This window comes from Tauraco erythrolophus, chromosome 9 (assembly GCF_009769465.1).
Source record: "Tauraco erythrolophus isolate bTauEry1 chromosome 9, bTauEry1.pri, whole genome shotgun sequence".
Classification (NCBI taxonomy): Eukaryota; Metazoa; Chordata; class Aves; order Musophagiformes; family Musophagidae; genus Tauraco; species Tauraco erythrolophus.
This window is the reverse complement of record NC_141473.1, coordinates 37,586,739-37,611,035: the sequence shown is the minus strand read 5'-3', so window position 1 is coordinate 37,611,035 and position 24,297 is coordinate 37,586,739. Positions and strand designations below refer to the sequence as shown.

The 24,297-nt window shown below is 43.7% G+C and overlaps 1 protein-coding gene across 1 annotated transcript; it reads right to left on the bottom strand.

Moving 5' to 3' along the window:
• Positions 1–481: 481 nt before the first annotated feature.
• On the bottom strand, positions 482–24,057 carry PSAP (prosaposin). Its single transcript, XM_086616856.1, has 14 exons — positions 23,892–24,057; positions 13,479–13,612; positions 12,365–12,439; positions 11,538–11,663; positions 11,073–11,267; positions 9,980–10,123; positions 9,382–9,438; positions 6,475–6,588; positions 5,412–5,507; positions 5,020–5,206; positions 4,685–4,836; positions 2,417–2,497; positions 1,725–1,832; positions 482–1,142 (listed from the first exon to the last, which is right to left on the bottom strand). Exons 1-14 carry the CDS (start codon positions 24,055–24,057, stop codon positions 1,107–1,109), a joined length of 1,671 nt encoding a protein of 556 aa, XP_086472982.1. The 3' UTR covers positions 482–1,106.
• Between the last annotated feature and the right edge of the window lie 240 nt (positions 24,058–24,297).

The window sequence follows — 24,297 nt, the reverse complement described above, 5'->3', positions numbered from 1 at the left end:
GGGTGGCAGCAATGGAAACTGCCCACGAGCCTCAGAGCCTCAGAAGTTCTAGATGACTGAAACTTGCTGTGAGAGAAAAACAGATCAAGGAGCAATCCAGCAGTTTATGATAAAAATAATTTTTCCACGCGTTCTGCCCTCTATGCTGAACTCACTTTGACATATGCACAGTCCCTGCTGACTTTTTCCCCCTCCGTCTTCTACCCAGCCAGCCCGTTCCGCCTCCTTGGCACCCAGCCGGGCTGCATGTAGGAAGCTGCAAGACTAAGCAGAATTGAGCAACTAGGATAAGAAAAAAGGGAGCCATCCCTTAAGTACACCAGCATGCTACAAAAGACTGAACTCCCACTGTACAGGGCTTGACAGTAAAACTCCCGTGCTTAGACCCCAGCAGTCCAAGGAAATACAAAGGACATGATCAAAGGTTGAGGGGGGGTTTCCTTAGCCATACAAAAATGCCAGGAGCCATAATTGTGGTCACTCGAAAGCAAAAGCGTGGTCACTCAAATGCAAATGCATCTTTTTAGGTACCAGTTACTTTGAAAGGTAGCTGGGCACACAAAGTCCCCTCCTCCGAATCTGTAGAGCTTTGAAAATTCCAGCCGAAGGGATTCTCAGATTCAGTGTTTTCCCTTAAGAGTTCCCCTACGGTTACACAGAAAATTAATATTCCAGCCAGATGTTAAAAATGCCAAGCATGTAATCTTTCCGATGCTGAGTACAGAAAGACATTTGAAAGTTTAGTCGCTATCTTGTTCTTTTTTTAAATTAAAAGATAAAAGTCTTGTCTCATTTCACCTTCTCTGCCATTCTTCCCAGCACCTAAAAACCACTTCAGCCTATCAATTAAAAATCTACAACACACTGACTATTTTTAGGAGCATAATGAGTTAAACTGTACAATCAAAAATATCTCTTGTTAAGTCAACAATGAAGATCTGATCCTTCAACAGCAGCACTGCTACGGAAGAGTTACAATAAAGGAACTTGAAGGTCAAATTGTTAATGAGGCAGAGAGGAGGGACATTTGAGATACAGCTCTCCGCCAACCTCGGCCCGCATTTTTAAGAGCCATGGCAATCTTTCAGAACTGGAAATTCTTCCTTCTAGTTCCACACATGACGTTTGCAGTGATCAACAGCCTAAAGGGAAAGAAAAGAGTGTATGTTAGTGGAAAAAAAGCCTGTTTGCAAACAAGCGTGCATCTACACATATAACTCAATGTCTTATTCTAAGCCAAGATCTTGGCAACAAATCCGTTTTTCTTAAAAGAGGACTAGAATAAGCACCATCCTCGTCCCCACCCAGAAGCTTCAGGAAAGAGTGCTGATGACCCTTAGCCATTAAGGCCTGGCAAAGAAAGCACCAGCCCACAGCAACATTTGGAAGCCAATTTTTAGAGCCTGATGAGAGGTCGTGATGTCGTCTGTTGGCTGCAGGAACATGGACCAAACATAAAGCTCACAACTGTACCTTACTATAGATTCTGAAATGCTAGCAGACAGGTGAGGGATAGGAACAAAAGGAAGAAGAAAGTCTGCTTTAAGAAAGCTATGGGCTACAGAAGACTCTCTAATCAAACCCAACTACCTCTAGCTAGTATCCTTTTGCTTCCTGAAACTGGAATTCATCCACTTGAAAGTGTGGTATAGAGCCAGAAAAGCAGTTTTTTAAGGAGCTATCAAAGACCAGCTAGAAAACTTGCAGAATCCTGCTTTACATACGTTGCACTGAGCAGCAGTCTCCATGTTCTTACACCAGTAACCTGGACCCCAGACACACGCATCATCCCCCAGGAGAGGCTCTTTAGCTAATCCACAGACTCCAAGTTTCTGTGAAAAGAACAACAGCAGAGTCAGCATTTTTCTATTTGCATCAAGAGATCTTAACTCCAGCCTTACATCTGAGCTTCCACCTGACCGAGTGTGGAAGTAACACCGAGGTAGCTTCAGGAGCTCCCACAGTACCGTGCTCAACAGACAACTGCAGTCCCACTTGCAGCAGAACGAGTAGACATGAAGCAGTAATCTGACTCGAGGAAGAATTAAGTTACTGCAGCTGCTTCTTCACATTAAGCTTCAAGAAACAGAGCTTCTAGAAAGGGACCTTTCTCAAGAAATGTCATTTCATTTCCTCTCATCACACTCAGGGCACACTACACCTTGTTACTGAACCTCAACAGTGGATAACCACCAGCAAACTCTTTTTTTCTCTCCTTCCTTGCACAAGGCTGGCAGTCGGACAGCTGTCCATTCAGCAAGTCCAAGGTCTTGCATGACTGCATTTGCTCCAAGCATTCAGGGTCCTGATTTTCATTCCAGCAGAGTTGCTGCATGCTAGGCATTGAAAGGCATACAGAAGAGCAGGCAGGACTGTATCAGAGCCTCTACTCAACAGAACCAAACGCAATACTCACAGTGCAAACAAAAGTGGGATCCATCACTTCCGCCAAGAGTTGCACAACCACAGGTTCATACTGTTCGACAAACTGAACGCACTGCAACAAAACACAGGTTGGGAGATTCTCCTGTTAAAGCCTTAGGAAGAGGAGGAAGAGACACTACTCCAAACACCCCAATAACACACTCCAAACTGATAAACCAGAGGCTCGAGCTCTCCAGACCAAAAAACACTAATTGCACTAACCACAAAATGACATTGTTTTTCGCTAGCTCATATCTGCCTGCAGCTGTCTGCAGGCAGACTATGATGAAAGAGGGGTCAAAGGAAAAGAACTAAGCAGGACTGGCTTTGGGAAAAGAACTAAGCAGGACTGGCTTTGGGAAAAGAACTAAGCAGGACTGGCTTTGGGAAAAGAACTAAGCAGGACTGGCTTTGGGAAAAGAACTAAGCAGGACTGGCTTTGGGAAAAGAACTAAGCAGGACTGGCTTTGGGAAAAGAACTAAGCAGGACTGGCTTTGGGAAAAGAACTAAGCAGGACTGGCTTTGGGAAAAGAACTAAGCAGGACTGGCTTTGGGAAAAGAACTAAGCAGGACTGGCTTTGGGAAAAGAACTAAGCAGGACTGGCTTTGGGAAAAGAACTAAGCAGGACTGGCTTTGGGAAAAGAACTAAGCAGGACTGGCTTTGGGAAAAGAACTAAGCAGGACTGGCTTTGGGAAAAGAACTAAGCAGGACTGGCTTTGGGAAAAGAACTAAGCAGGACTGGCTTTGGGAAAAGAACTAAGCAGGACTGGCTTTGGGAAAAGAACTAAGCAGGACTGGCTTTGGGAAAAGAACTAAGCAGGACTGGCTTTGGGAAAAGAACTAAGCAGGACTGGCTTTGGGAAAAGAACTAAGCAGGACTGGCTTTGGGAAAAGAACTAAGCAGGACTGGCTTTGGGAAAAGATCCAAGCAGGACTGGCTTTGGGAAAAGATCCAAGCAGGACTGACCTTGATTTGCAAAGCTTAGTGTCTAACTGTGAAGATCACTGCTGTCTAAGAGGAAACCACACTGAATGAGCTGGAGACAAACGTCCTGAAAAGGACAGCAGCAACGCAGTAACGACTCTGGAGCACCTTTAAGCCCAAGCAGTTACTACTCCCTTCAGACCAGGCAGCAGCATGAACGCTTTCCACTGACAGCAGTCAGCCCTCTAGTGGGAGGCTGCCTCAGAATCCCAGAAAGATACTGGCGTTCTCAGCAGAGACTAACAGCACCAATTAATAAGCAAACCACAACTATTAAACAGCCTCCCAGCAGTTAGCAGGAACAGCTGTTCCATAGCTGCTTTAAGCCTGTCTATTGTATGCCTGGTAAATTTATAAGCGGTTGCCGCTTGCTGGCACTCAGCAGCCACCTAATAAGATTTCCAGGTAAATCTCGACAGCGGTGGCCTAACAGGTGTTGCTTTTTGCCATCTCACTGAAATTACGCCAGCCTACTTGCAATTACTTCGCTAATCCCCTGAACAGGATCAGTGTTGAGGGGGAAGAAAACCTTTCAGTTTTTCCCACCCACTGTTCTCAGAGGATTTCCAGGCAAACCTTTACTGACTGCAAATTAGTACAACAATCCAGCCAGTCAATGCAGGCCCTTCAAAGTCTCCAGCTATTCAAAGGACTGCCAACCCCCAAGGATGGGGAGCACGAAAACCTAATCCCCCTGCACTTCAAACTCTTTCCAGCCTCTAGCAGAGGAACGCTGACTACTCTTATAAAAACCACCAAGAGATGCTGCTCTCCAGCATTTCCAAGTACTCTGCAAGATGTTTTGTCCTCCTGTTCATCTCGATCCGCCTTGTTCTGACTGGAAGGCAGGCTGCCACACAGCCAGGCCTCCGTGGTCGACTGCCTCAGATCAAGCCCGCTCTTCTCTTTTTCGCTCTACTGCACACGAGAAGCTGCTACGCTTTGGTGCTAACTAGCAAAGGGAAAAAACCTAGGAAGGCTCAGGTTGCTGAACACAAGCCAGTCCCAGCTGCACCTGTGGACAGTTTGTCTCCAGCCAGAGATCGAGACAGCCGGCCAAACACAGATAGCTCTACTATGAGTACCTGGACATTTATAGCAGAAGTAGAGACACTCCAGAGACGGACCTAAAATTAGCACGTAGACAGAATATCAGGCGCAATACTCAGAAAATGAAGTTGGCATAACTGTCACTAAGACCTATGCAAACCTGACAAATCACCACGGGCAGCTCCCAACCATCAACAAGACCATCGCTTTTTAGCACTTTACCTGATCACTGACAGACTGTGGCAGGAAGTGACAGACTTTTTCCAGTAAAGCCTCAATTTCAGCTGCCGTGGCATTCCTCTCTAGTTCTTTGTCTGCATAAGCTACCACCATCTTGCAGATATCACAGAAGCCACCTGCAGGTTTCATTAAAACTGCAAAGACAAAAAAAAAAAAAACCAAACAAACAATAAAACAAGTGTCAGTGCTTAGGTAGTTCCCCCAAAAAGAAGAAAGGAGGCTGCATCAGCAAAGTACTAAAGCATGTGTCCTCAAAATAAACATAATCATAGGTGAACTAGCTCATTTTGCAACACCACTGACTCCTCATTACCAACCTGGCTGCTGTGGAGGCTTGTTGGCTGCACAGCATCTCAGCGTAACACACACAGCTTCGGGACTCGTCGACTCCAAGAGCATGTCAATCAAAGCCTGGCCGTAGACATCTATGAAGTCCTTACACTGGGCTTTGACACTTGCTGGGAACAGGTAGCAGACCACCTCCATCTCATGTACAATCTCCTCCTGAAGCACAAGGAAGGGTGCGTGGCAAATGAGCAACGCAAGTCTGACTCAATTCGTAACTACATGTTTTCCGACTCCATCCCACTCAGGATGGAAATCTTGCTCTCGTGAAACAGGCAATAAAATTAACTTAATTTTGCGCCTCCCACATAGCCCCGTTTTAGCCAAAGCCTAGGAAGAGGAACCATTTCCACCACTTACACACCTCTGTCTTGTTGCTCTCCAAGAGGCCAGTCACTTCTTTCACCATGGTCTCACATATTTCACACACGGAAAAAGCCTTCTCTTGAACGGTGGCTTTCTGAGTACACAGAAGAAACATACGAAACAACAGATCGGCACTTGACCACATCTGGCAGGGACAACTTGGAAAAGATCAGTCTAACAGCGTTCACATTCAGGTGCAGCACACCGATTCATTCACCTAGCTGGCCAGTTTGAGCTGAATTCAGAACGCCACACAGAGCCCAAAACCGACCTCAAAGGTCTCAGTAAAAAGCCATTCTCAATGAACAGTCACTTTGCATGACTAAATAAGACTACAATTCCCAGGTTGTATAAGGAAGGGAGTTGAATTTAGTAGACACGGAGAAATAAGCAGCCCCACAGTGACTAGAGTCAAGGGAAATATGAAGTGTTTTTTTAAAATATATTAATTGAGGATGAAGTTTACTAGAACTGAGAGCACCTTTCTGTTTGCAAAAGAAACCTAGAAACTGAGAGACCTGAGGGAAGTTGTTTGTCAGAAGTTAACTGTCCTCAAAAGAGACTTTCCTTTTCAAAAAAAACCCTCAGCCCACATATCACCCAAAGATCATGGGAAGCTAAGGTGGTTCTCCAAACTCAGAGCTTCAGCATTCTGACTCTGATCAGACTCATCCGCACATGCAAAATGCTGTCCCATTTTTAAAAGAGATCAAAGGATAACTCTAAAGATAGAGCAAAACTCAAATTCAGCAATTTACCCTCTAACATTTGAGGTGCCATTTAGAATGGCTGCTATACCCTGCTGCTGGAACAAGAGCTCCCATTTCAGCCCTGAAGTATTACCTTATAGCTTCACCGTAGCGTAGGCTCTGCTGTTCTAATAAATCAGTCAGCTCTCCTACTTCACAGATCAACACCAGAAACAAGAAACAGCCAGGAATTTATATGCAAGACTTGGATTATTCTAAGCAGAAAAAAATCGTATTTTTCTGTTTCACCTAGTTAATTACACTACAGAAAAATGGAAGGCAAAGCTGTTGAGTATAAAAAGTCCATCTTACCTCCACAGTTTCCATTTTCACTTCATGAACCACCTGAGCTGGCACCAGAGTCTGAAGGGGAACAGATTTCGCAGAAGAACAGAACCCAACCATGGCACAAATGTCCTTTGGTTGCTGGAAAGAGATGTATAAGCAATTTTTAAAAGTCTAGAAGACTCTGCCCTTTCTGTGGAGCCCGTGAGTGGGCACAGAGAACAAAGTTTTAAAAGGCTCCAACACAATTAGAAGTTTCACAACTATTTCTACTTCAAGTATTGCCAAAGCATTTGATATGGTTATAGGCAGGACAACTACCAGATGAAATTTAGCAGTTCCTTCAAAAAAGGAAGAGGTTAGGCCACATCCATTTAAAACCCCATTTACCATGAGCTAATACACTATGCAAGCCCTTCAAAGGAGTTGACTTAAGAGCTACCAACACCAAATCAGGCCACCAGCATCACAACAGACCTGCATCCCCAAAGCTGCTCCCCTGAAAGCTTTAAGTAATCACGGAAGAGGCTAATTATCCTGACTTCAGAGTTCACCCAAAGTTGAAAGAAACATCTAGAAGAAAGGACTCCTTTTCTCCGCCACAAACTACCTTCTTTAAAGCAGCCAGTAACATCAAATTTTGCAAATAGAAACACATTCCTGCATTATTGAACCCAGCCTACAAGAAACAGAAGTTAACCATGTTAAAACCTAAGCCTGATCCTTTTTACAAGAATTTGCAGTAAGTGTATTTCGAGTGTTCTTTTCACAGCAAGAGGGAAAACAGCAAATGGAAACAAAGCCTTTAAAAAGACTTTCTCAAAGGTTTCAGAAACACGTGTTACTAAATGCTAAAATAAACATCCCCAAAATGAGGCAAACTGCTTTAAGGAGGCCACGTCGTACCCACACAAAGTGAGAAAGGCTGTAGAGCGTAATACACAAAACTTGAGTTTTCCCACCTGAAGTCTACCTAAGCTAAAAAAAAAAAGTTACCTTTGCTTTTATGGGTAATTAGAAGATCATACCCCACCCTGTCACCAGGGCATCAAGCTTCTTACAGCAGAGGCTTATGCAACAGTTAATACATCATGCCACAACCTCATGCACAGGCAAAAGCAGTATCTCAGAGACACGGTGCTGCTTCAGACTACTCCAGGCAGTACCTTTAAGTCAATCCCTTTGGTTCATGCATTGTATGAAGCATTTCCAGATATTAATGTTACAGCGACACCCACATACACACAACGTGTTCCCTCGCAGAGAGATGACAGACACAAGGTCTCCCAGAACTGGTTGAGTTTAAAGCCCAAATAGCTCTAGGAAGCAGAAGCCTGAAAGGCCTCCTGCGTCTTCTTTTCAGTTTGTCTACTCCAAACATCTATACCCCTGTCCAACATTTAAAGGTTAACCAAAAAAAGACCTGGAGACAGCTTGACTCAAGTCCTTTTGAGCCCAGACTTTACACCAGAAGCTGACAGGAGCCACTGGCATGCTTTTTCTATATCTAATGCTTCTTGTATGAAAGTGAGCATATTCTCTGCTCCACTGGCCAAAGCATAATTAAGCTGAAATCTCAGTAGCACAAACTGGTATCTGGAGCTGGAAGTAAGACTGATCCACTGGAGGAAGTCTACAGTCTTTCTCTTTTTTAATCACACAAATATCCCTTGTATCTGTCAACACTGAGTACAGTCACACCATGTACACAGCTAATAGAGCAAGAAGTGAACTACAAGCCCTTTAAGAGCAAGAAGTGAACTACAAGCAGGCTATCACCACAGGCAAGTTGCTCACCTACCTGATCCTTCTGTTGACAGTGGAGAATGGAGACAGAGGAAGAAAGGAGAAATTAAAGATAACAGTTAAGAGAAAAAAAACACATCAAGCACTTGGAACTGCATATACTCTTTCCATGAAGATGATGGAATATGACATGGTCCCCACCCCAAAGATCCTTAGCATCGTTACAGCAACTCTCATTTAATTGCACAGTGCTAAGCAGCATTATTCATTTGAAGTCATTAAAGCATCCTGGGCAAGACTACCTCCAAAGAGCTTGAACAACACTCAGTTGGACGCAAGGTGTGGTCATATTCCAATTTCAAGTATTAACACACTGCACTGCAGTGCTTAAAATGAGAAACTAACTGTTCTTGGAACAAAGATTTGCTTCCCCCTTCAAATACTTAAGAAGCAATATAACAAAATATCTGGTAACAAAAACAAAGCCACTGTGTCCCCAAATTCAGGCTCAAGTCAGCCACGTACTCTATTCATAAACTCACCTACAATTCGTTACATTACTTGTGGCATTTAGGCACTGCATTCTCTAAGGAAAGGCTTACCCATTTTTTTTAAAAGGCTTTGAGATCTCTGGATAAAGAGGTGCTACGGAGGTGGTCAGAGGTGAAATATATTATATGCTGCTGCAGAAGACCAGAGCTGCTGCAGTACCACTTACTTTCCACGGCTCCTATCAAGAGCCCAGAGAGCAGGAGTCTCAATATAGCAATTCCAGAAGACAGACGTTTAGTCTTGCTTCAAATAGACACGTTATCTCTAACACTTGAAGCAATTTTGAAATGCTGTGACAAAGACCAACTCTAATATGCTTAATATAGTATTTGGTGGGGAGGGAGGAAGTAGTGTAAGTACAGGACTGAGATAAGAATATAAAGGAACATATGTAATGGATCATCTGTGTTTCAAAGGATTAGAGTGCCTTTTGCACCGCAGAAGTGGTTGTGAAAGAAAAGGAAAGCACTAAAGAAAGCATCCTGAGACTGAAGTTACTATCCCATTAAACGCCAAGTTCAAAGCATGAACACCAAGACTTACTGAGCAAGGGCTCTCCCCAGACCTCCGAATAAGTTAGCTACATGAAGCAGAAAAAACGAACTGAGAGCAAATACTACATCCTACTGATCTTACCATGTGCATCATCATTTGGATAGCCAAGTCAGAATATTCAGAGATGTAGGTCTTGCACTGCAGGAAGCAGGAAAAGAAAGTCTTGTAAATATCAAGCGCTTTAGCTGTAGAGTTAACCTAGAATTTTTTCATACATCTCAAGGTATTAATTTACCTGCTCTACTTAATAATTATCCTGTTGTCTTTCAGAGCTTGTCCCAAATATAAGATGGCATTTCAGGTTACACAATCATGGCACAGATAGCTGCTTATCTGATGAGTTCTTTTCTCTTCTGCTCAGAGCGAAAGCACTCCCCCTCACGGCAGGACCACAACAGCCTGCCAGGTCACTTTTATGAAAAAGGCCTTTACGGGCTAGCAGCTATTTTGAGTCTTTTTCCTCCTCCCCAGTCCCATACACACCACCTCACTCAACTTTCTTGACCAGAAAGTTGATTATTTCAGTGTTGTTATTGTTATACTGGGTGACGTATCCTACATGTGACACACTCGCCTTTGTTTTATAAAATACAGATCACACTGAGAGGACTAAGGCACTGAGCAAACTATTTTATGTTTGCATACAGGAACAGATTTTTAAACAAAAAGGATAGCTTACCATATCAGATATTTCAGGTCCCAAACGGTCACACTCCTCCTTGGCATGAGCAACCAAAGACTTCACGAAAGATGAGTTTGTCTTCACAGCTTCCTGAACATCAGTAACCAGCTGAATGCAGTCTTGGCATACATCCCCACTTCCCTGGACAAAGAGTGAAAGGAAACTTAAGTTGACATATCTTCACATAGCACATTTTTGAAGCTTCTGTTACTGACGAGTTTTAAAAGCTATTTTAAACGATATACAAACCTTAATAAATACTCTGTAGAATACTGGAAAGTCTGAGCTAAGATGAACAGACGAGCTACTGTCGGTATGTGCACCAACCACTAGATGGAGATTAGGTACCTAACTTGGCTTTGAAACCCGAGATAACTGTTAAGATACTCAATCTCCAAATCTGTTGGTTTTGTTATAGGCCACAGTGGGAAGGTTTCTAAATTTGGCACAGATCTTACCTGCTCCACCCACGGCAGCTTGTTCTCCACCCACCCAACTGTTTAACTCCCATATCTACGCTTGCTATCAAGACTCAGTCTCTACTCACAAGTTGGCAGGCTCATCTACTCCCCTTTGTCAACTATTTGTTCCTTTCTGATTCATTCTGTCACCTCCGGACTTAGAGACGAACGCTTGCCCTGAAGGGCACAGCTAGCAGCAGATTACTCAGAAATGTGGGAGAATTCTTCTTCCTTTCAACACTGGTGCCAAATTTTCTCTCAGAAGAAGTTGTTTCCAGTAAGACTTGCTTGACTACTACAGTCCTGGATGGGAACAGTCCAGCACAAGACTTGTCTTTATAGACTGTGGTTGTTATTCTAAGATTATACTTATGGTCCACAGGGGCTGCAGATATCATCTTTCTTAGCTTTAAACCCACAGATTTAGGAAAAAGGTAGTTGTTTGTATGCAGCAGCAGAAAATTCAATGGGAGACAGTCACCCAGGTGAAGCACATCAGCTTAATCTGTACCCACTACAACAATCCCTTACCAAGAATCGTCAGTAAGTCCTTACGCAAAGGAGCACTGAAGCTCTGTAGGAAAAAACATGCACTCCTCTCACACGCTGGAAGAGCACTGCATCCTTACCTTAGACTTCTGCTTGGGTTTGTCCTGAGGGTAAAGGAGAAGAGGCACGTTAGCCATGAATGGGGACGCCAGTTCAGAGAAGTCCAGCTCTGGTATCTTATTGGACTGGAGTTGTTTCTGAAGTTTCATTGCTGCAAGGTGCTTCTGAAGGGACTGGCACAGTGAGAGGGCACTACACACAACTTCAGGTTTATCCTAGGGGAGGTAGGATACAGACATAAAGCTCTGGACTGATGGCCCTTTTACATGAAGTTCAGAGTAGAGAGTCATTCAGCTGAAGCATGACAGGAAGGGAAAACGTTTCACAGCAAGAAAGCAGTCTTCAAATTTACACCATTAACTGCAACACCAGTGATCCATACAGGATTAAAGGAGCATGTGCACAATCTTATGTAGACAAGAAATTCTGGCACCAACAGGCGCACGATTTGTAATTCCAACAGTTGCAAACTATTATCTACTTACCAGCTCTTCTTTGATCATATCCATGATAACTGGTAGGTAGGAATCCACAATTTCTTTGCACTCCGAGACCAGGCCTTGGTCAGGAAGAAACTCGCACGTCTTTTCCAAGTAAGAGCGGATCTCATCCTACAAAAGATGAGGTGGGCTATACACTATCAAAGCATCTCTCTCTCAAATTCTCTTTCACTCTCCAAAACACATGACACAAAGCCTAAAAAAAGACCCTTGGGCTCAGGTAGGTTGAGGCAGGAGGCAAGCAAAACTAGAACAAGGTTTTACGTTATAAGTCTATTTTCCCCAGTCCTGGACCTTTGATGAGACCTGCCAAAATGAAAACATGAATACTGCTTGCAAGGCCTGCACAACACAGTCTCACCTGCACAGAACATTTACGTTCAAGAAGAGAAAGTGAAATTATGGACCAGCAGGACAGTGATTCGTTTATACAAAGTACTCCCAGGTTCACAAAAGAAAAAGAGAAGAAGCACCCACAACCAAAATAAGTCCACTTGGTGTAATCATCCACTTCTAGAAACTGCAGTATCTCACCTTTTACGATCGATGGCCCACTGGCCAAGAACAATTTTAATAAGCATCTGTAGTCAATCAAGGATGCATTAGAGCAAGACAGGCTCTAGAATTTGCTAATCTCTAAACCAGAAGGGGCTGTTTAAAGCCTTTTCCATGTACTCTACCCCTTTCAACATTTGCTGCTTAGGTTGGGAAAACATCAGGCAGACTACTCTTCCACCCCCTCACCTCGGGATCTTGTTAACACAATGAATGTACATAGTGCTTTGGGGCAAGGAGAAGGGAGCTCTGCTTACCTCAGTGCCATTATCCTTCAAAACCTTGCCAGCTACCGTCACGAGTTCCTTACACAAGTCACATGGGATACTGCTCTGGAGAGAGAAGAACTGAGGTACCTTGAGACAGAATTAAATATCTGCAAATGCAGTGTGCGAATAACAACGTGAAGAACGAGCATCACATGAAACACTGGCTGAAGTCTGGGTGGGAAGAGGTGTTTTTAAATAAGAGTGAGGCTGTTCCAAGCACATTCAGCTCCAGTTTCTTCAGTAAATCAACACAGTATGAAGAAGCAGGCATGTTACTGCTTGCTCATTTCACCTAATCCTGCCTCCCTTGATGTATAAAGTACATTGTCCCAAGAAGCCTCCTCCTTACCGCTTCAAAGAATTCACATTTACTAGAAATCTAAGAACCTTTCAGGAAGCTTCACTCATCTTAGTTGTGCTCTGCCATTCTGACATCCCTCCCATCCCCTACTTTTCCACAAACTGAAACATATCTCAGCACAGATACAGATGCACTCAGTCCACCTTGACTATAAGTAAAACGCCTTTTTCCCCTAGAAAATTGTAAAACACCACTACAAACTACAGCTGCATCTAGTAAAGCAGCACTCACATTTAATATAATGCAACTTGAAAAGCCATGCTAAACATAACATTTGTACCATTATTTACCATCACAGCTTTCATAATTTAGCATATGCTGCATCTTCTGTGCAATATTAACTTAATAAGAAAAATCTAAAGAAGCATATAGCTTTTTTTTTTTTGTAATAAACCTACCAGTTTGGCGTTGCTCAAGTTAAGAATAAGAAAAGGTTCTGTGAATTAGGAACCGTTTTAGTAAAGAGAAAGGAGTCTGAAACTCCATAGAGCTCCAGTGGAGCTCCATCCCACACATTGCTTGGTGATTGTGCAACAGGTCACCGGAGAAGTCAGCAGACAAGTTGTGCAAGGCAGAGAAGTGGAAAGCAACCTTTATCTAGCACCCAAATTGAGGCATAGTAATCAAAGCACAGTCAGATGAAGCACTTAACTCTGATGAGACCTGAAAAATCTCCATCAGCGTATGGAAACCAGCTACCTCAACTACAGGTGGGAAGAAGTCTCAGTAGCTGATACTTACTACAGTCGCCTTGTTCCAGACATTCTGCTGGCAGTGTTTGACTGCTCCACACTGCGATGCTGTCCGAATACTCTGACACCATACCTCTGGACCCTTCACGCAGTCCTTCTGCCACAAAACAGGGCTTGCCACAGCTGCCAAAGAAAGAATCACCGTTGCACATTTGAATGATTTCCACTCCAAAGTAAGGAGCCTAATGCTGTATGGTATGCCCACAATCTCACCAGTAGGCCACTTAGGTTTCCTAACATTTTTAAGCACATTTCAATCCCGTAATTGGGATTGCGGGAAACATAAGAATGAGTCCCAAATACAAATTACATAGCCAAAGAACTCAGAGAAAACATAACAGTTGAACTTCCCTGTTGAAGTGCCTGAGTCTCAGCACCTCAGCAGTCCATTCCCTCATCATCCACCTTCCACGAAAAGAAAAATAAATTAAAACAAAACCCAAAGAAAATCCAACTAAACAAAAAACCACCTTCCTTAGCACACAAGAACTACCATATGACTCAAAACAGAGAAATTGCTCATTGCAGAAATCTACACTTCTGACAGCTGACTCCCAAAGCTGCAACCTGTTCTCCTGTCCTACTGTCCTTGTGGACACTTCAACTCTGAACCAGTAGTCACATGTAGCTTGTAATTGCTGCCTGCATTCCTTCTCTCAGGTGAATCACCCTCTTCTCATACAGCAACTGTGAGAGCTAGGAATCTAATCGGATTAGAAGCCACAACAATGCACACGTTACATGGAGGGCTCAAGAGCCAGGTACAGACCAAAACACGGAACAGAAAGTTTCACATCAAAGCAAAAGAAGGATGGAAAACAACGTGAGACATGTTCCATCAAATAGTTTTAAAATCCATTAAATCTATTTAGATTTTGTTTCCTCTTGGTCAGTTCTTCAACTGTGTAGAGAAAAATTTGTGGAGAAAAAAAGAAAAAGAATACGATTCCTTGTTCGGACATTACCTTCCACCCCACACAGAATTGTCTCACAACCTATAAAGTTTTGAAGTGAAATACAGAATACCCTTTTCTGGACAGTCTCTCTAAAGAAGTGTAAAGATCTGCACTATAAGTAACAGGACAAGTTAATCAACTGCACCTTTTAGCTGACTTTCCAAGTATTATTTTTTTTTGTGCTGTCTGAACTGGATATCTAACTTCTCCCAGGTTTCTAAAACCATCTTGCTTGTCAGTAGGCTCAATTTCCTCAGCAGTCAACCTCCTAGGTTGCATTAACCTATGAAGAAACATCTCCTAAAATCCTACAGCAGACAGGGTCTAAGGAAATCTGCCGTGGTTTATGTCTACAAGGCACTGCTGTCAAAGTTTTAGGAAAAAAAAAAGCCCATTCAAACCTACTAGCTATATAGGTGTTGTTTAGGAGCCATTATCCTCACATCAATGCTGTTTACACATCACAAAACACTGTAAATTACACTGTCAACAAGAAGCAGAAATTCCGCTATTTGATTCCTACGAAGCTGCTAGTAAGGTTGTGACAGATGAACATTTACTTTTTCCATTTCTGGTGTCTTGGTTCTAAGCAATTAGAGGATCGACTTAACAGCTGAATTACCAGAGCACCTACAAGCTACATAGCCACTACACATCAAACAGAGCCAGATAAACACTGCTTTATAGGTGCCATTCTGCGGCCATTCTCAGCTGCTGATTTATAAAGCCTGTTTACACTGGATTTCACAGAGGAATGACCCATTTATTTTAAGAAAAGCGTGCTTTGCATGCTTAATTTTCTACACAAGAGCCTAAAGTTTGCCACCCCTCTCCCAGCAAAAAGCCTAGATTGCATATAATTCTTCAGCAAGACAGCACACTAGGACTGCTTATAAGACCACAGGAATAAGAGTTCAAAGCTTCTAATAATGTACAGTTAGCAAAATATTTACAGACAGCCTATTCTAAATTACAGCATTATTAATCTGGAAGCACTAAGAGCAGTTAAATTTCAAAGTCAGACTGGTTAGCCAAATAGCTGTCAGCTCTGGCAGGATGACAACACCCAAGTATACACTTGGTTGAGGAAAGAATTATTTCTCCCTTTCAGACGCTGGTATTGAAAAGTGGTAGGAAGGCTCTGCAAGGCAGAGTCGAGCTCCTGGCTGAAGTCAAGCAAGTCCTCAACTTTAAACAGTGGAATTAAGGGCTTCCAACTATTTACAAGTATAGCTTTTAACCTATTGCCTTTAGTTCTGTAAATCAAATTACTCCCCCATCCCCTGTTTGAAATATACTGTAAACTACAAAAATTCATCTATAAAACTACAACAATAGTTATTCCAAGCAGTTTCTCAAGCTCTTCATCTAAGAGGCTATTTAAAACCCAAACTGAAGAATTCACGCTGTAACTTGCACTGCTTTGATCTAGCTCTTAATGAACTTTCAGGTTTTGTTTGGCTTTTTACTTCAAGATCCTGTCACCATATGACTTTTCAGACCCATATGCAGCTTCAGCAGAATGTCTACCAGCTAGTCTTGTTCCTTCTGCCTCGTAGACTCAGACCTGCTCATTACAAGTGAAGGACAAAAGAAATCCTATGCTTCAGATTTATGCTTATTTATCAGCATTTTTAGCTGTACATCTTCTACAAATTCCCTGCTCCATGGCTTCTGTATCAAACAGATGCTCACACAGAGTCAGTCACTAACGTTCTGACTTGCCAGGACACAGCAAGGGGTATCAGCAGGACAGCAGGGTTTTGTCAGGTCACAACACCGAGGCAGAAGAAAACCGAAGAGCAAGGCAGTAGTTTGAGACCTTCTGAGGCGAGCAGAGTGCAGGCTGCAGATAACTCTGTTCAGAAGGGGGAAAACAAAAAAAAAGTCTTAAAATTAGATCGATTTTTGACAGTACATTAACTACGTGATGTCTCTGATTGCACTGCTTCCCTGCATCACGTCTCACCAGTTTGGAAGGAAAATAGAATAATTTCTCAGAAGAGGCATACGCAAACAGATTTTGTCCAGATTCTGCTCAAAGCACTGCCACTGGGCACACAGACCCTTCGGATTTGAGAATAAGGATGCTGATGTTATCTGCAATCGTCTACAGGAGACCAAAGACAAAATCTCAGAAGAGCTCGAGACCAGCAGGGACAGTGAAGAATGAGAAGCACCAAACTGCTCCTAAGCCAGCAAACACTGGAAACTAGGTTTAGGATGCAAGTAAACAACCAAATTCCCAAACACCTTCCCACTGCTATTATCTAAAGTCTTCACTGCTACACGACATCAGAGTAAGATGAACAACTTCTCAACTTTTTTTGTGTAAGACACAACTTTTTTGTCAAAAAAGCCAACAAATTCAAGAAACCTGAATCAGCTACACCATGAGGATGAACACTTATCTACAGAAAACAGAGGAACAGCAGTACCCTTTCAGTTACAAAGGACACTGTGGAAGTTCTTTCCTTCTGAGAAGACAGCTCTACAGTTGATGCTTTCAGTACAGATCTTTCTGGTCAAACGGTGACTAGGCAAATTTTTTTTTAGGCCACACATCGCTGGCACATTTTAGAAAGCAGCTACAGAACAAAGATGACACACACTAAGCATGGCTTCTTTTCTTCCATCTTCCATAGTGACTTTAAATATAGTTAAGCTCGTATTAGTTTATTCTGCCTTATGTTGAAATATTTTTATTACGTAACTCTACGTTATAAATAGAAAGCAACCTTCATTGTAACAGTAATCACTCTCCCTTTCTGAATGTCCTGGGAGAAACAGAAACAAAACTAAAAAAACTCTGCATTAATTCAGATCCAGCAGATTCAGAAAAGAACAGCCTGAAATCTTTTACTGTTCTCACTTTTTCCTTTAGTTTGTTCTCCTACTTAATTTTGAGGCAGCATTTTTCCTCATATATTAACTTATGCTACAACAAAAGCAAGTATGTCAGTGAAGAGTGTTAAGACCTTGTGCTGTGTCACAACAGAACGGACAGTTTTGAGTCTTTAACAGTCATCTTGCCTGTTCCCTCAAAATAGCCTCTTCTGCAAGAAGAGTGACACCTTAATACAGTATTTCACATCCCAAGCACAGCAGCGAGCCAAGAGAAAACAAAGCACTGTCAGTTACCTCACACAACTCTTAATGCTCACTGGATAAACCCAATGGGATTACCTTCTTAGTTATCTCTGGCATCCTTTTATTTTATATATTTGTCTTTATCTAAGGGTCACCCATTTTTAAATAGATTTCTCCTTTCTCTGTAGATTAGCTCTCAACAGTCACGCATCATGCCCACCCAAACCTGCCCCCCCCTTCCCTGAAGTTCTTGCAAGCCACTATTTTTAGAGCACCAAACAAGTTTATCTGTGAAGGCCAGGGTGTTTTATTTGTCCTCTTCCCTGGTTCCTCCCTTCCTGAAATGCCTCAGAGACATGGTTTCTTCAGTTGTAGAAGTAATGGTCATTGTTCCACCAAGCTGTTCCTAAATGAAGCAGCGAAAGAAAACGGAGGAGGAAGGGGAGGGGGGAAGAAATGCAAACCATGTACAAAGAGCATGTCTTTCAGATGTGAAAGACTTCAGCTTTCAGGCTTCTAGCCAAGCTGACAGCCAACAGGCACCCTAGGATCCTTGCATGCACTTGCAGCTTCCCAAAAAAAAACAAAAACCACCAAAAAAAGAGCATGCTCTGACCTCTCTAATGCTCGTGTCTGACAGACAAGAGAGACCACCTTCTAGAACAAGCGTTGCCTCAGAAACACAGCCTGAAGCCCAACACCACAATCAAAATATTCCACAAGCCAAAGGGTAACCGCAGAAAAGGACAGAGAAATCTCTTCTTTGAGGCCCAGGTCAGCAACCTAACAGTGCCAGAACACCAATAACGCAGCACTGACAAGTGACAGCTACCATATCGCATGGGGCCCTGCCCAGGAATTCAACAAAACCCAGTTTGAAGGCAGCACAGATAAAGGGAAATGTGCAACTCCCTCCCACAGCGGCACCATCCCGCTCACTTCAGCGACTGTGCATTAATCCCAGAACGCTTTTTCAAAGTGGCAAACACTATCACCTCCTTCCTCCACACAAGGCATCTGGAATGGAAACGCTAACACAGTCAGAAGTTAGTGAAGTAGAGGGGACAGCCCTCTCGGACGATACGTATCACCTTTTCTACTTGGAAAGCTGAGGGAGCCACACATATGAAAGCAGAGTTCAGTTCTTCACTCCTCTTCAGGAAAGAGGAATCTAGAAGGAAGCTTATAATGGCTGGATTACCATTCTGCAAGGACAGCTAACTGGAAAATTGTTAGGTAATTACCTTTCCTGAGAATAACCTTCCCTTCTCTGAAGCATTTGTGTTATTCTTCTTCCAGGGACAGACAGGTTAAATTTCTTCCCGAGATTCTCAGAAAAACACCATAAGCAATCTCCTCCAAAGCTGTACTGAAATATATTAATTAGACTTTCATGATCATGCTTAAAAGTTACCACCTTATATAAGCCTCTATGAACAGGGATTCTACATGGGCCAGACCAGATTCCCTAAAAAGCCAGAGGATAAATCAGAAAACTATCAACCCAGAACAAAGACATTCAGCTGGAAGACTCAAGCCTCCTCCAAACCAAACTGCAAGGAAATCTTGGTGTGAGCAGCGTTTTTAACAAACAAATTTAACCTGTATTTGGCAAGAAAAGGAAAGAGCTGAGCTGTTGTTCACTTTAATGGGTTGAAATAAAATGTGGAAGATAACGTGGGGTGCTGTCAACTCTTATGTCTTAATGACAGTTCAATTTATTCCAACGATATTACATATTCATCAGGAGGGATGCTTTTTTCCAGGCTGCCTCACTTGGCAGTGTTAAAAAAAAAAAAACAAACACCAAACAACCCACATTCATTATCTCCCAGAACTGGTCCATAAGCCAAGTGAATGCCTCAATCTCTGCCATTCTGTGCTCGATTAGTTACTGACTTTTCCCCATTTCTTTCGAGAACTGCTAAAGCAAAGTGTGTTTAAGTTAAAGAAGTCAAGAGGGATCAACTTCTCTTCATTGAATCTTACAAAGTGTCAACAAGTCAAGGAGTGACCTCCACCTGAAGTTATCTGAAGGGCGCAACACTCCCACAGCTTCTCTGGTCAGTGAGTTTAAGTAAAATCTCAAAAGTTGTAACTGAGCACCTGCTAGTAATTCGGCCAAAGGTCTACTATGCCTCTGGATTGAGGAGGCAGTAAACAGCCACAGTATTTGAGAAATTACCAGCAACTTGCAGAAGAAACACACGAAATCTGACTAGCTGTTACCAGTGTTCCAGATGTCGGTTAAAAATCAAAAGTCTTCCTGTCCAGTATCTACTGATCAAATATCAAGCTTGAATCATTGTAACCTGCGCAATTCACAACAAATTAGTGTCTAGTTAATGCCGTGATCGGCCTCTCCTCAAAGCAGGGAACATGTTATCATTTGGTACACTACCTCTGCCGTAAACACCGTTCTTACCTCAGAAATTCTGTATTGAACAACCCCCTTTCACCAGGCAAAACACATTCACACCACAAAGAACTGAAAGGTTTGCTAGTATTCGGAGAGCCGTGTCTGTAAGAGAAGACAAATGCCTTGCCACAGGTTACACTGCAGTCCCACCAAAGTGCAGGTGAAGTCCAGAAGCATCTAAAAACTTCAGACAACAGAAGGGCAGTTCCAGACGCAGCCAGGAGAAACAGAAGAGCGGTCTCAGGAGCAATGCTCTGTTTCACACTGCTGCCAGAGAAGTGCTTTAATGCAGAATGAATGACAGACACACCAGACGACTCAACAGAAAGCTCCCTTAGGGAAAGGGAAGACATCAGACCCCTGCAGCTGAGTGGAGAAAGTACACCTGAGGGATGAAAAGGGACATTTTAAAGAGCAGCTTCAGAGATGGAAGAGCCTGGAAAAGGCAAACTGTAGTGTACAAGGTGAAAGAATAACCTACCAGTGATGAAGCAGTTGATTGCAGGAAAGAAGAAAGTGTAACCCCTAATCTGTGCATAATAATAGCCTGTATCCCAATATGAACATTGTCAAAGGATTTTAAACTGTTACGTCGGGAAAAAACAAGCCTTGAAATCTCACTGCAAGATGTCACTTGCTCAGCATCTCCAAGAAAATCTCTCTATATGCAGACTTCACAGAAGTAGAGCACAAAGTTTAAAAAGTAGTCAGGGTAAACAGTGTAAATACGAGACTCCTCACTCCAAGAGGAAGAAAAATACTGATATCTGAAATTAAACATTGCTCTGTGACCAAATACACAGGCAAGCATTGCCTCAAACATATGCACACACTTCAAAGACCACAGAAGTACCCCTTTTAACTTGCAATAGGAACTCTGATATCTTAATAGCAGCAAATTAATTGCATACAGAAACTGCTACATAAAGAAAAAAAATAAACAGAAAATGGATTGTGAGTAAATCCTTAAAGAAAAAGCAAACACACACCTTTTTTTTTGTCATGTAGTTCTAAGGCATTGCCCCAAACCTGCTCCAAAGAATAAGATCCAGGTGAGACATGGAAATAAAACACACTGGCAGCCAGCAGTGACTGGTCCTGCTTCCCCCACAGACACAAAGTAAAAATCTTCCTGCACGTTGTACTATAACACCCTGCCGAAAGTCCAAACTCCAGGAGAGTCCCAACTGACATCACGGTCACCTGATGGAGCCACGTTCAGTTTTGCTGACAAGCTCCCGCTCCTCCTCGTTCCACCCTCTCCATCCTCTCGGTTCTCAGAGATTGCCAGCACTGCTTCTTTCTCCTCCAACACAACCAAGAACAATTCTTGCTATTTGTACCTCTTCTGCACACAAGAAGAAGATTGTGCACGCAGGTTTGCACAAGCCACATGAGCGGTGTGCTATCTATCAAAGCACCACCTCGTTACGTGACGTTCGTAAGGTGCCTCCTACCCACAGCACTCCCTGTTATTCCTCTAAGAAAACAGGGATATATTCTTTAGAAATGAGACACTTTCCACTGTTTCCTTAATTTCCTCTACGGCAGCGGGCTGCACCAGCCTAGCTTTGTTTGTTAGAAACTACATTCCCTGCAAACTACAAGAACAGTCCAAGTTCAATTATCTGCTTTTTTCTCAGCCTCCAGAAAATTCAAGTCCGACTAAGTCAGTCTTCAATTTTCCTGTCTCCAGATGTTCTGAACAGTGTTTGCTAGGGAATTATACATTAGTTTGAAATCTTGGAAGGAAGGAAGATTAAGTCTTCCTTAATCATTTCAAAAATCATTTGATGATTGGACTTGATGATCTCAGAGGTCCTTTCCAACCTTAATGATTCTATTCTATGATTCTAAGTCTACTATTTTAGAGGGGGTGAAATAATCGCATCCTCAAACTTTTTATTTTCCACTCCCAGCTTAACTTTTATTTATCAAGAGGGGAAAAAAAAAAAAATCAGCTCAAGAGAAAACTGAATTCTGTTTTAACTATGCCTTCCTCCTTTCTTGGTCTCAAAGACAGCAATAATCAAAATATCAGGAGTCCAAGTCCTGTACACCTGCTTTAATTCCTTCGTGTCTCCCTTAAACGGAAGATGCACAGAAGCACTGTAAGTAGGTCAACCAAAAAACCCTCACGTCCTACCAGCCATGCTGTAAGCCAGCCAAGTAACTCAATTAGGATACACCAAGGGCGGCTAGATTTTGATACAGCTAATTAGTTAGCTTAGTAGGCGGAAACGGTGTTTCAGGTTGTCACAGCAAAATCTGCAGTAATTTGGCACGATACTATCACAGGTGAGTCAATTAGTAGTCATAACAGGACTCTGGTGAAAAAAGACAGGTGTTTATTTGTGTCAAAACAGTGACTTCCTAAAGAAAAACAGGCCTAACAAGTCTTCTGCTGTGCTCAGTTGCATACACACGCCTTTAACAGGTAGACCAAGCTAACTCTCATTGCTGAACTGGTTCTCATTACAGTTTCCCTAAATACACTAATGGGAAACCTGGTGCACTCTTCAAGGCAAATTCTTTTCACTTTCTAAAAGCGAAGAAACTACAAGCACAAGAAACTACAACGATTTAGTGATTCAGAAACACTCCCAATAGAAATTATAACTGATGGTAGTTAGTTCAGTGCAGGGCAGACACAAAGGTCCATACTCTTAAAGCTGATAAATAAGCCGAGTGAAAGCTGACAATTACTTTGTTTCCAGCCTGAAAAGTCTGAGATTCTCCATTAAATTATTTACATACCAGTATATTCAAAAACTGCACTTAAGTACAAGAGTAGTGTACAATCATGTGAGATCTCCTAGGCACAGCTCACTGTAGTCTGTCAGTTGGTTATTCCCGTGGCTTTTAAACCACTAGTCGGGCTTTTTTTTGTTTTTTCAGCTGAATTGTGAAATGTAGCAGGTTAAAATCACAAGGAAATAACCTCTAGGTTTAACAATGTCTTATTTAAAGGAAAATTCTCTATAAAATCGTATGCATCACTGTATTAAGACTTTCAATTTGTGGATTCCTAGCTAGGCATTCCATACCACAACCTGAAGGTGCATTACTCCTCCAGTCAGCCTATGAGTCACTTCTGTAGCCCTGTCTAGCTTCTGCAAAGCACAAAATGCAAACATTGACTTTTTTAACCTCTAGTCCTAACGCTAAAGGCAGAAGATCAGTTATTCCCACCACCACCACTTTCAACTCAGCAAACTCAGTGGAATTTTCCAAGCAGAGCAGGAGGCTCTAAGGAAACGAGGCTGCTAAAAGCACACCACAGCAAAGGCTACCTCTTGCCACCTGAAAGAGGATTAACACCCACCTATCCCTGAAGTGCCAAAGATAAACAGAGCTGCTGGCACGACAACAGTTCTACCCATTGCTCCTATTTGGCCCTGTGAGGTGACACAGCCGCCCAATTAATGTCAGATACGGATCCAACTGATCCCGTGCTACCAAGGCGCCGTCGGGAAGTCATTTTCCCAGGGCCTTCCCCTTTCTCCCCGATCGCTATTTTTGAGTGATTCCCCCCTCCCCCGCAAACACAGCACTAGCACCACAGACACCACGAAGGCGCCCTTGAAATCCGCCCCCGCGGCCCCGCTCCCCGGCGGGACCGTTAAGCCTCGCACCGGGCTGCGCCACGGCCAGGCCCCGGCAGGCGGCTGCCCCCCCCCCTCCCTTATCGCTGCCTCCTCGCCCTGCGCTTTCGGGAGCCGGGCCCGCCATGTCCTGCTGGGAGAAAGGAGAGAAACAGCTTTAGGCCCAGCCTTCCCCCCGCCGCCGCCGCCTCCTCCTCACAGCGCCGGCCACCCTCAGCCCGCTCCCCACCGGGTAGTGAGGGAACACACACTCCCCCACACCGCCCCACACCGCCGGGGCTACGTGCGAGCGGGAAGGAAGAAAGGGAGGCCGGGCCAGCGGGGCCGCTTACCGGCCGCCAGAAGCCCGAGAGGCCAAGAAGACACCGCGCCATCGTCCCCGAGCCCGTCTGCAATGCGGCGGCGGCGCCGCCCCCCGCCCCTAATAAAGGCTGCGCCGCGCGCCACCGCGCACGCTCGCCCGTCGCGCCGCCCCTCCCCGGCCCGGCTTCTGCGCATGCGCGGGGGAAGGGGGGCGCGCCTCACGCCCCTCACCACCGCCCCCCCAACCCCCCCGCATGCTCCGTTCGTCGCCGCCGCGTCTCCTCGGGCGGGCTCTAAATGGCGGCCGTGGTTACGCGCTCCCAGCCGGAAAGGCCTCACAGGCGGTGTGCGCAGCGCTGGGCCGGGGGGGCTGGTGGGAGCAGCGCGGGCGGGAGGGCACCATCGCTTCCCCTTCCCCTACCAGGCGCGGTTCGG